The following is a 12,393-nucleotide window of genomic DNA, read 5'->3' on the forward strand; positions in this document are numbered from 1 at the left end:
ATGTTTGTTAAAACATTCACGAAGCTCTACCCAAAGGTTTCTAGCGCTATCCTCATTCATGTACTCAAACTAGAGTGGCATCTCCATGTGGCGCTTCATCAGGGTAAGTGCCCTGGAATTATCTTTCTCAGTTTATGAGTCTTGAGCGGTTCCTTTAGAACAGGGCTCTTGGATTGTAGGCAATAAATATCCCATGCCCATAGAATCCAATGGAGTAAAATCGAGCTCGTTCAAGTTTGATATCCAAAAAAGGAGAAACAAGAACGGATTAGTTTCGGAGTCAATGCTTCCACGAAAACTAATATTAAGATTTCCGAGTCTTAATGCTACCAAGAAATCTATTTCCAATAAATTTGGATTAGACCGAAACAATGATGTTTAATATGGTCAAAAATAGATGCTTGCGGACGCTTTTAGTCTGAAGATTATGAACACTCTTAGTTCATTGATTACTAACGCTCTTAGTTCGTTTAGCCTGAATCCCCACAATTCCGCTTATTAAATAATCGAACCCATGTTCGTATATAGCAAATCCTGCAGCAAATAAAGAAATTTAAAAGACAAGAAAGCAGGAACTTTAATCTTTAAAACTTACTTGTTGAAATTCAGAGCAGATTCGCTTCTGAACAGCTCCCACTTTGAATTGTGTACAGGTCTAAAAACAATTCCAATGGGGCTGAAATTTGGAGATCAGATAGAAGAGACAGAGATGAACAACTTTGATGAAGGAAGGATTTTGATCTGAGGTCCCGATCAAGAAATTTCGGGGCGTGCAAACAGGCTGATCTGCACAGGAACGAGCCTGCTGTTATGCTGCAGGGGCAGTAGGCGTGCGTCGATGTTGCAGGGGTAGTAGGCTGCACGCGGGTGAGCAAGGGCTGCAGGAGAAGTACACGGTATGGCTAGCAAGGGCTAGGAGCTTACGGCAGCTTTTGGTGAGAGAAATTTCGGGTGTTTTGTTTTAGGGTTTTGGTTTTTGGTTTTTAGGGCTAGGGTTAGGGCTCATGCTGATAACGTGTTTAAGTAAATTGAGATGGCAGAGAGATTGATGAGAGAATCGTGTGTTCTATTATTGATAATAGGAGCCCTTTATATATGAATTTACAGAGTACATACAAGGTAATAGAATCAGAATACAATTAGGAAATCTAGAACCTTCTCCTATTATAACTTTAGAACTAAACCCTAGTTTGAAGAGGCACACATGATGTCGACTTCCTTCAGCATTCTCTTATTTTTCTTTTGGCAAATGAAAAAGTTATTTTTTATTCAACCATAAAAGTTTACAAACAAAGACCCAACTTTTGTGTCAAGATTACAAAAAAGGAGAAAGTAAATTTCAAACATAACAACCGTAAAAGTTCATCTGGAGTCCAATAAGAAGAGGAAACCCTCCAAGGCAATCCAAGCTAGAGAGGAAAAGTCAGGACAAAATCATGGAAGAGACTAAAAGGTAGGAGCGTCTGCCTCACCGCCAAAAGCAGTCGGTCTCTTGGTGACATAGAGACGTCACCATACTTTCCAACAAGAGCCTGGAAGGTATCCAAATCACCCTATCACATGAACAACCAGGGAGATCCTATCCAAAGATATGATGTATCATCATAACACAAATTCCATGAGCAAGGAAGAAACAAAAACTCTCAACCAGCCGAACCCCAGATAAGAACATGAACGAATTAAAGGGAGAAGAAAAAAGAGGAACAGATTGAGAAAGGCAGTGGTTAAAAAGGCTTGCTGTCTTTGTGGGAAACACGATTCACCATTGTTTTCGGAGCTCTGAATAATAGACAGTCCTTCACTAAAATTGAAATTGATGGCTGAGGAGGCTATGCACTTGATACGTGAAGAATCTAGAATTTGAAGTATGGAGGATACTGGTGGATGTACTACTAGAGAAAACCCATTTAGAGACAAAATCTTTTGGGACGGACCAATTTTTTGTCCCCCAAACACATAATTAGGGACAAATTTTTTAATGTTGTCACTAAAAGTTTTGGTCTTCCGAATTGTTCATTCAACACTGTTAGAGACAAATAAATATAGGGGACGAAAAATATTTGTCCCAAAATTTAATTGGGGATGAGATTTAATTTGGTCTCCTATATTTTTTTTATTTTGTAAATAATTGGTGAAAATTTATGCGGAGAATTATGATGACTTTTAAAATTTAGACGAAAAGAAATAGGGGCGAAATTTTTTGCCCCCAATTCTATTGGCAATATTTTTCTTTTATTGAAGTTTTTTTTGGCTGGTTTAGCAATAGTTAATAAATGAATTTTTGTCTTACTTACGTTTTCTTTTGGCGGGATTTAGCAAAGAATCAATAAGTAGGAGACCTTTGGCGGGATTTAGCATAGAGTTAATAAGTAGGAGACCTTTTAAGGTAGGAGAACTTTGGCGGGATTTAGCATTGTTAATAAGTAGGAGACTTTTTAAGGTAGGAGACCTTTGGCGGGATTGAGCAGAGAGGTTATAAGTAGGAGACCTTCTGGCGGGATTTAGGAGAGAGTTAATATAGGAAATCTTTTAAGGCTTTAGCGGGAATCTTTAGTGATGATTATGATTTAGGTCTCTATAAGTAGGAGACCTTTTATTCTGTAATATTGATCAGGGCATAATACCACTTTGAGTCTTATTCATACAAGCCTCCAAACACCAATACCTCCGAGCAATAAGGTCTCCGTCAAGGAATCTCTCTTCTCTTATTTTGCTTTCGCTTAGCCTCTAGTTATCTTTTGTTTCTTCTCTTCTGTCCGTCTCATAATCATTATAGTTGGAGAAACCATACTACGAATTTTCAGAATTTTTACTCCAAAATTCAAAGGCCTAAGATCTCTTCAATTAGATTTGTCGTGCAAAAAAAAAAGTTTTTTTTTTTTTTTAACAAACTGCAAAGTTACAAGTCATATTGAACTATAATTTTTCATGTTTGCGGTGATATATCGATCAATATTTTTTTAAGTTTTGACATTGCTGATTTTTTTTTCCTTACAGTATTGCAGATAGTTTTACTGGATTCGGTCAGATATATCTGGTAATACACCATATTCATTTGCTTGATCAATTGGTATTTGAGGGCTTTAAGTTGCTACATGATAGCTATGCTATTTTTGTATTCTATGGATGGCTTGATGTTTGTGTGGCGTGTATTATTCTCAGTATTTCAATTTGCGAAATTTTTACCTTCTCTTACAAGCTATGATGTCTTGGTCCTTTACTCATCACCAATCGATTTAGTAACAGAATCGTAACCGATTGTTCATGCAACTGACCGAAATAGTAGCTCATAGCACACCAGATAACAGTATAATCATTTCATCCATCCATTGTTGTCAAAAATGCAAATGTAGTACTTATTTTTGTTGGAATTAGAAGACTCACAAAACTATACAAGTGCTCGAATAACACTAACTAGAGTTGAAGACACTTGCATTGAAAATATGATAGCAATACATATCGTTTTAGATCGGACACTGCATGAACTCCACAGAATAAAGATAAAATCAATAATATCACTATTCTGAACTTACTGATAGCAGTAAGGCCTTGATCAAACTGCCCTTAGTCCTCTTCATCTTTTTTAGATTGTCTTCAACTTCATCCGGTGCTTCAAAAACTTGTTCAGTTGCCCCTTTCTCTTAAAGATTCTAAAATATTTGTAGATTTGAAGTTTTCTGTAATCTTCTTACTTTTGGCTTTAGGTTTCCTTCTTCTCATAAAATATATATATATGAAATTCAGAATAGGTATGTGTCGAGCATGAACAATTGGTGAATTAATGTGTGTTATTTCATTGCAGGTAACAAATTGGTGATCGTAATGGAAAGGTAGAGTTTTGTTTATAGGGTCTATTGAGTCTTTATAATGATCGATGGAGACTTATATTGACGTTCTGGAGCATGTGTATCTCATTATAATATTGATAGTTGATGCATTTTTTTTTTTTAATGTTGTCTACTAGGATGTTGAAACTGACCAAGGCATCGACCATTGACAAGAAGAGGAGGTTATCAATGGCAAGTCAGCCACAACAATTCACTCAGTCTCAGCCATGCAATATGACACAGCGACGCATTCAGCCACTGCCATACCAACAGCCTCCTCTACAACCAGATCATGCAACTAGAGCAGAAAACCCAATGTGTAAGTCATATAAGGTTTACTTAAAATTCTATAGATGCACTATTTTTTTATATAAGCATGCTTAAAATGGATTGATTGTACTTGTTTCTCATAGGCAAAGTGGGTCAAGATGTGGCTTCTTACAGGTCAAGAAAACTCGTGGTATTACAAGGGGTGTAGTAACTCATGATGTTGTCAATGCAGCAAAAAAGAGAATTCCAATTCAGATGGATCCTGAACAAAAGCTCCCTAAGACCGGATCATGAACAAAAGCTCCCTAAGACCATCTGTACATACTGGGGAGTCTCAACTAAGTTTGGCACGATCGGCTGGGCCCCATCGGTACTCCTAGGTACTATGCCATGGGCTGGGTTCACGACCCACCATGGCGGGCTTCACATGGGATGCCACCCCGGGCACCCAGGGCCCGGGGCAAGGCCAGCACAGCCCATCTATTTACACAATAAGAGGGCTGACATGGCATCAGAAGAACAACCTATGTCCCACATCGAGGATAGGGGAAACTCCTTTCCCATGCTTGAGTATAAAGACATTAGCACAACCACCTTTTACGGGTAATAACTCATTTGTCCACTATTTACTTGATACACATCTATTAGTTTCTCACTCAGGCATCGGAGAGGCGTAAACCATCCGGTACGGTTTACCCCTCTAACGTTGTGTTCTTGATACAGGATTTAGGAGTTGGATCGGTACCCCAGACGGTATAGCATTCTGTGTGAGGTACCCGGAGAAAGCCACCAGAAACATTGGCGCGCCAGATAGGGGTAGAATCATGAGTGAGCCAGTGGTGGCAGGAGAGGGTAGAAGTGTCGCCCGGGCACTAATATTCTCTCCAGGAACTTCGTCAGCAGAAGCGCCAAGTGTTTAAGAAGAAATGCATGGTCTCTGATCCTTGGACCCGACGGTCCCGGATCAAGTGACTCCGGTATCGGAGTTGGAGTCTATGCGAGCTGAGATCGCAGCCTTCAGGGAACAATCCAGGATCGATCGGGAACAATAGAGTACCGATAGGGAAACAAACCACCTTACGCAACAGAGAATGCAGGATTTGGAAGATGAAAACACTGCACTGGCCCGAGCACTGGACCGGAGGCACCAGCACAACGAGGCACTCACCCAGGCCCTGGCTAGAGCATCCCAGCTAGAAGCAGGCGTGAACGCTGCCCTGATAACAGGAGACCCCAGCACCGCCCCAGCACCTTCTACGGAGGGCGGTCAATAGATAATCTAGATACCGGTAGACTTATTCCCAGAAAACTTGAGGCATTTCCCACCACCACCGTTACCACAGCCAGTTCACAATATCCCACCGGTAACCGATGCAAACACTGCATTACTCGTGCAAATGAGCAACTCTTTGCATGCCCTGCAGGCAAGGGTACAGGCCACAGAAAATAGAGACACCTGGAGAGCTATGACCACTTACGAGGACCGCCCGGGCCCTTTCACCCAACAGGTTAGAGGAGCCATTCGAGCGAATACATTGAAACCACTGAAGATTGACTATACGGGAGTTGGAGACCCCTACCAGCATCTACAGGCTTTCCGATCGCAAACAAGTGCCAAGGGATATACGGACGAAGTGTGTTGTAATATGTTCCAAGAGACCTTGTTAGGGTAGGCTTTGAGTTGGTTCTACGAACTGCCGGTCGGTTCTGTAGGGAATTTTAAGGAGTTAGCTGACAAGTTTGTAGCTGATTCATCTTACGCACTGATGGGATACACACACCAAAGGGCCTGTTAAAGGTCCAGCAGGGAGAAGATGAAACTTTGAAGTCTTTTGTAAATCTATGGCAGGCGGCTACCGCTAAATGCCGGGACCTTAATAAGGAACTGGATGAGCTGGCTTTCAGGAGGGGTTTAAGACGCGGAGAATTTCTGTACTGGATCAACCATAATCCTCCAGCTAACTACGACGAGCTGATGGCCACTGCCATCAGACACGCCTATGACGAATTCGAAACGTACGGGGACACCCCCAGACCAGAGCTAAGATTTTCCACACCGGCCTCGACGGTCAGGGATGAGCAACGAAAGAGGGAGTGGGTCCATAGTCATGACAGGTCACCCCATACCTCAAACAAAAGAAGCAAAGAGTCCTCGTCCAGGTCTAACAGTTACGGGACCACTCACCCTCACCGGGAGTCGAGGGTACAACAGGCCCCGCGGACACCACCACCACCCCGGTATGAGGTGTTCACAATCCTCAATGCTTCATACGAGACTATTTGGAACGAAAACAAGGATGAGATACCGGGACCACCCCCAAGGAAGTTCCCGAAGAGTAAACTTACCCAGCAGGATATCGGAAAATTCTGCACTTATCATGAGGATGCCGGACACAATACCAATCTCTGCGTTGCTTTAAAAAATACAATCGAGTCCCTCATCCAGAGGGGCAAGCTTCAACGATACCTACCTGCTAAGGAGATAGAAGCTGTAGACGTGTACGGCCAGATCTTCACGTTCCACGGTGGGGGCCCGAAAGAGTTGCCTCCCCAGAGGAAGAAACGAAATTCTAGTTTCGGCGGTCCGGAAGTTTTCAACTTCCACAAGGCCCCGCAGCAAGACGGTGGCACCGGATGGACATCGGTGACATTCCTGCAGGAGGAGGAAGCCGATCTGAAGATGCCCCATGATGATCCCTTCCTAATCACGCTCCAAATGGACCATTATATAATGTCCCGGGTGCTCGTGGACACCGGGGCCTCAGTTAGTGTATTATTTCGCGATTCATACAAAGCTTTGAACAGAGGAAGAGCCAAGCTGTCACAAGATAATGAGCCCCTCATTAGTTTTTCAGGAGATATCGTCCAACCACTCGGATAAGATTACCTATCGATCACGGTAGACGAAAGTCCGAATTGTTCAACCATCAAAACAGAGTTCATCGTAGTGGACTGTGTCTCGTCTTATAATGCTATCCTAGGCCGGCCGGCACTCTGGCGTCTGAAAACCTTCATTGCAGGTCACATGCTGATGATGAAAGTGCCAACCCCGGCAGGCACTGCTACGATCCGGGGTGATCAAGCCTCTGTGAGGAAATGCTATTCTTTGACTGTATCTCGCGGTAGGGGAAAGTCTGAAATGTTGCACGTAGCTACTAACCCTCTGATGGACAGGTACTAGGATCCCAGAGACGATACCGATTTCGACGAAGAACGGCCCGGTGCCGTGGAAGACATTGAAGAGGTGGTGCTATAAGAGCAGTTCCCGGACAGGACTGTTAAGATTGGTACAAGGCTATCTCCGGTTGTCAGGGAAGGGTTGATCTCGTTTCTCCGCTGTAACACATCTGCATTCGCCTGGTCATATGAGGACATGCCAGGTATACCAACGGAGATAGCCACGCACAATCTTAGTATTGTTCCTTACTCGACACCGGTAAGACAAAAGCGAATGGCCTTCACACACGATAAGTACCAGGCTATCCAGGTTGAAGTAAAGAAGTTGATGGCCATCAACTTTGTCAGGGAAGTAACATACCCCCGGTGGTTAGCCAACATGGTCATGGTACCAAAGAAATCTCCGGGATCATGGCGCATGTGTGTGGACTACACGAACCTCAACCGAGCATGCCCTAAGGATAGCTTCCCGCTCCCGCAAATTGACCAATTAATCAACTCCACTGTTGGGTACCGGTTACTCAGCTTCATGGATGCGTTCAGTGGGTACAACCAAATTCGAATGAACCCGGCAGACGAGGAGCACACTGCCTTTACCACAGACAAAGGTCTCTATTGCTACCAGGTCATGCCTTTTGGGTTAAAGAATGCAGGTGCCACTTATCAGTGACTTGTCAACTCCATGTTTGAGGAAGTTATCGGTACTATCATGAAGGTATACGTGGACGACATGCTGGTAAAAAGTTTAACTCTGGAGGATCACGTAACCAACTTATCAATCGTCTTCACCATCATATTGCGCAATGGTATGCGGCTTAACCCACAGAAGTGCATCTTCGGGTCGAGGTAGGAAAGTTTCTCGGGTACATCATTAGCCACAGGGGAATTGAGGCCAATCCGGAGAAGGTACAGGCTATATTAGACATGGTGTCCCCAACCTACCGAAACGAGGTCCAATCTCTTACAGGCAAGGTGGCCGCCCTGTCAAGATTCATCTCCAGGCTGACGGACAAATGTACGCCTTTCTTCAAATTGCTAAAAACCTAACACGTCGAGGTAATAGCCTGGACAGCGGAGCACGAGGCTGCTTTTCTTGGCTTGGAGGCATACTTGTCAGAGGTACCTCTACTCTACAAACCTGTTCCAGGAGAGATGCTCTACATATATCTGGCGGCATCGTCAACAGCTGTGAGCTCAGTTCTGATTAGGAAGGACTCCGATTACGAGTACCCAGTGTACTACGCTGGAAAAGGTTACACTGGTGCAGAATCCAGGTACCCGGACATTGAAAAAGTGGCACTGGCCCTCCTGGTATCAGCCCGGAAGCTTAGACATTACTTCCAAGAACACTCAATCACCGTTTTCACTAATCACCCATTGAGGCAGGTTTTGCAGAAACCAGAGACATCGGGCAGGTTAATTAAATGGGCCATCGAGCTGGGGGAGTTCGATATCAAGTAGCAGCCCCGGACAGCCATCAAGGGCAAAGCAGCGGCAGATTTTATTTCCGAATCAATTCCCTCCCATAACCCACCCCAGGAATCACCTGAACCACTAGCCCCAGATCCACCTCCGCCAAGCACTTGGCGATTATACGTTGATGGTGCGTCTAACAAGAAAACTAGTGGAGCTGGTATCCTGCTAATTAGCCCGGACGATCAAGACTACGAGTACGCCCTCAAATTTGCCTTTAAAGCATCCAACAATGCCGCAGAGTACTAGGAACTCATAGCAGGTTTGCAGATCGCCCGGGAACTAGGGGTGCAACACCTTAGTATCTTCAGTGATTCTCAGTTAGTCGTAAACCAGGTCAGCGGTAACTTCGAGGCAAAGGAGCCCCACATGTCGTCTTACCAGGCCTTAGCCCGGGCATTAGTTCAGAGATTTACCTCCTACATTTTTACCCAAATACCGAGGGCAGAAAACGACAAGGCAGACGCCCTTGCTAAACTTGCATCAACTTCTCCAAGTCCTGCCTATGGGGCCGCTAAGGTCAAAATACTCGAGAGACCTAGCACTTCTAAAGCGGTGTCAGAAATATTTACGGTGGATCACACAGCTTCATGGATGGACCCAATTTTGAAATACATGGTCGACGGCCTAGCACCGGACGATAAGATCGAGGCCAGAAGACTACAATTAAGGTCAGCTCGATACATGATCATGAATGGCAAATTGTACAGAAGAGGTCACTGCTTTCCCAACCTGAAGTGTGTAACACCGGAGGAAGGTCACAAAATAATGAAGGACATTCACGTCGGTGTATGCGGTAACCATGCCGGAGCCCGATCTCTTGCACACAAGACCCTAAGGGCAGGATATTTCTGGCCAACCATGTCGGCCCTGGCCCAAACAATATCCAGTTCTTGCCACAAATGCCAAATGTATGCAAATATCCCAAGGGCACCGCCCATTGCCCTCTCCATCCTCCTTGCACCATGGCCGTTCTATCAGTGGGGTTTGGACTTGATTGGTAAACTTCCCACAGCAGTGGGACAGTTCAAATACGCCATTGTCGCTGTGGACTACCAAACAAAGTGGGTGGAGGCAGAACCTCTCGTCGCCATCACCACGGAAAAGGTCAAAAGCTTCCTATGGAAGAAGATCTACTGCAGGTTTGGAGTCCCGGACACCATAGTCAGGGACAACGGTACCCAGTTTGACAATGATGAGTTGAGGGCTTACACAGAGAACCTGGGCACTAAGATCCTCTATGCTTCCCCGGCTCACCCCCAGACCAACGGTCAGGTCGAAGCTGTCAACAAGATAATCAAGAAAATACTGAAAAAGAAGCTTGACGAAACCAAGGGCCTTTGGGCTGCTAAACTACCGGAGGTGTTGTGGGCTATCAGGACCACAGCAACGGAGGCCACCGGAGAGACCCCTTTCTGCATGGCTTTTGGATCAGAAGCAGTACTCCCTATTGAAACACAAATCCAGAGTCCCCGGATCGAATACTTCGATGCGGGTACCAACTCAGAGGGCCTACACCGCGATGCTGATTTACTCGAGGAACGAAGGGATGTGGCACACATGCATAACTTGGCAAACAAGCGAAGGATAGCTCGTTATTACGATGCCAAGGTACAATCCCAGACACTGAAGTTGGGGGACTGGGTCATGAAGCAAGTCTACCCAGAACCCGGGGACTGGATCCATCCTGGACAGGCCCTTACGAGATCATTGAAGAGGTAGGCCCCGTAACCTTTTTCATCCGGGACATGAACGGGGTCTTTTCCAGGCATCCATGGAATACCCAGCGCCTGCGGTACTATTACAAGTAGCTCCGGGAGCATCTTGTCCTAGCTTTTGCCTTTTGACCATACAGCTATGGCAAGCTACCCATTGGGTACTCATTTTGTATTTTACCACCATGTGGTATTTGAATGGAAAAATGAATTATTCAGACCATTTCTAGCATTTTTTTTTTTACCTACCCCGGACATTCCCGGACATAGCTATTGTCAGTTACTCTATTCCGGTAATAAGTGATGCAAATAAATGCTCAAGGTACGAAATCCTAGAAATTTTAATTCCTTTCCAATTCCCATTCAAATTCAAGAAGTTTCCATTCACAAAAAGCCTGGACTACCAGACACAGGAATTAGACAATTGTTCAAACGGATAATTTCCAACAAAAAAAAAAGAATTTTATTTACTACTGCTCGCCACCGGTACTCTGGGACCCACCGGCACCAGACTTGACCGCCGCCTCCCGATCTTTCTTTTTTTTCTCCAGAAGACCCCACCTGATTTTAGCTTCATCCAGGTACCCGGCCGCCACCCACTCCTTGAACTTCATGATGACAGCCTTATCTTGAGCAGCTGTTAGCATAGCAATGAGCTCTTGGGAGGAATTGTACTCCTCCACGGCCTCGTGCTTCTCCACGGGAAGGCGATCCTCCAGGTAGTCTACCTTCTCCTTCCATGACACGGCAGACTCTGCAGCTTTTTTCTCAGAGTCCCGAGCGCTTTTCACCTCTTCCCGCGCCTCAGAGACTTCACCCTCAAGCTCCACGATTCGCTGCTTAGCCGCGGCCATCTCAGCCTTCAATGAGTCCCGCTCCTTCTCCAGCTTGGCCTTCTCGCCATGCAGATACTTCACCTGCCCGGAGAGATTGCTAACCTCCTCCTTCAGATGAGTATCTTCCTCGCTGGCGTCAATTGCGTACACATTGAAGAGTGCCTGCAAACACACCGATTAAAATATATATACAATAATAATCGGTTGCAAGGGTGAAGCAAAACCATATCCGCATCATGGATTCCCGGGCAAGACGGCGATTCTCTTTGGGCGTATTGTCCTTGGCCCGCACCCGGTCGAGGTCAATGTCCTTTAGGTCACTAAGCATGGACCGCACGAACTTTTCATCGACAACCTCGTACTCACTCAACAGCTGCTTGATAGGCTTCTTGGGGATTACCGGAATGGCAGGAGACAACAAGCCAAGTGAAGGCGATGACTCTGGTCCCGGGTGATCTTTCTTCTGCCTCTTCCCACCGAATCCCTGAACATCCCCGCCGGTATATGTCACCTCCTGCTTATCACTTCGGTGCCGGTGCCTATGGGATCTTTTCTTCTCACCGGGAAGCAATGCCTCATCGCTCCCAGTGGAACGAGAGGAAATAGACACAGGGGCCGGTACCTTTCCCGTCTCGGTATCATCTATCGTGATGATGTCGGCAACAGAGGGCTGCACGACTTGGGTCACAGGAGTGTTAGGATTTGGTTCCCCATATCCCTCATCGGTGATCTCCAGTAGGGTCTCTTCAACGGACCGACCCATACCTTTCGACCCTAGGTCGACATCGATGTGAAGAGCGTCTTCTCCCTGGCCCATCAGCATATCCATCAACTGAGCATCATCCATTCTGTCCTCCTCTTTGCCTTTCTGGGGTTTCCTCTTCGGCGCTTTCACTGTAATCAGTTCCAAGGTTAGTCAAGGGTAAAAAGGACGAGTGACGTGCAAAAAAAAAAAAAAGGGAATATTTTAAAGCCTTACCGGGGAGCCATCCTAGCCCTACCCTATAAAGTATAGAATGCCGGATGAATCTATAAGAGCTCCTCTCTTTCTCTGTCCAAACGGCGTATACCCGGGCTATCCTCTTCCTTTCTAGC

The 12,393-nt window shown here is 45.3% G+C and overlaps 1 protein-coding gene across 1 annotated transcript; it reads left to right on the top strand.

Annotated features, from left to right (window-relative positions):
* Window positions 1–5,563: 5,563 nt before the first annotated feature.
* Window positions 5,564–6,978, top strand: LOC112201932. The gene is made up of 2 exons (XM_040519368.1): window positions 5,564–5,731; window positions 5,947–6,978. Exons 1-2 carry the CDS (start codon window positions 5,564–5,566, stop codon window positions 6,976–6,978), a joined length of 1,200 nt encoding a protein of 399 aa, XP_040375302.1.
* The last annotated feature ends 5,415 nt before the right edge of the window (window positions 6,979–12,393 follow it).

Source organism: Rosa chinensis, chromosome 1 (assembly GCF_002994745.2).
Source record: "Rosa chinensis cultivar Old Blush chromosome 1, RchiOBHm-V2, whole genome shotgun sequence".
NCBI classification, from domain to species: Eukaryota; Viridiplantae; Streptophyta; class Magnoliopsida; order Rosales; family Rosaceae; genus Rosa; species Rosa chinensis.

What these genes read in the sequence shown, in the direction of transcription:
- LOC112201932 (XM_040519368.1), top strand. Translation starts at nt 5,564, where the DNA reads ATGACCACTTACGAGGACCGCCCGGGCCCTTTCACCCAACAGGTTAGA. An exon ending in CCAAGGGATATACGGACGAA is followed by an intron (nt 5,732 to 5,946) that starts GTGTGTTGTAAT and finishes AATCTATGGCAG; the next exon opens with GCGGCTACCGCTAAATGCCG.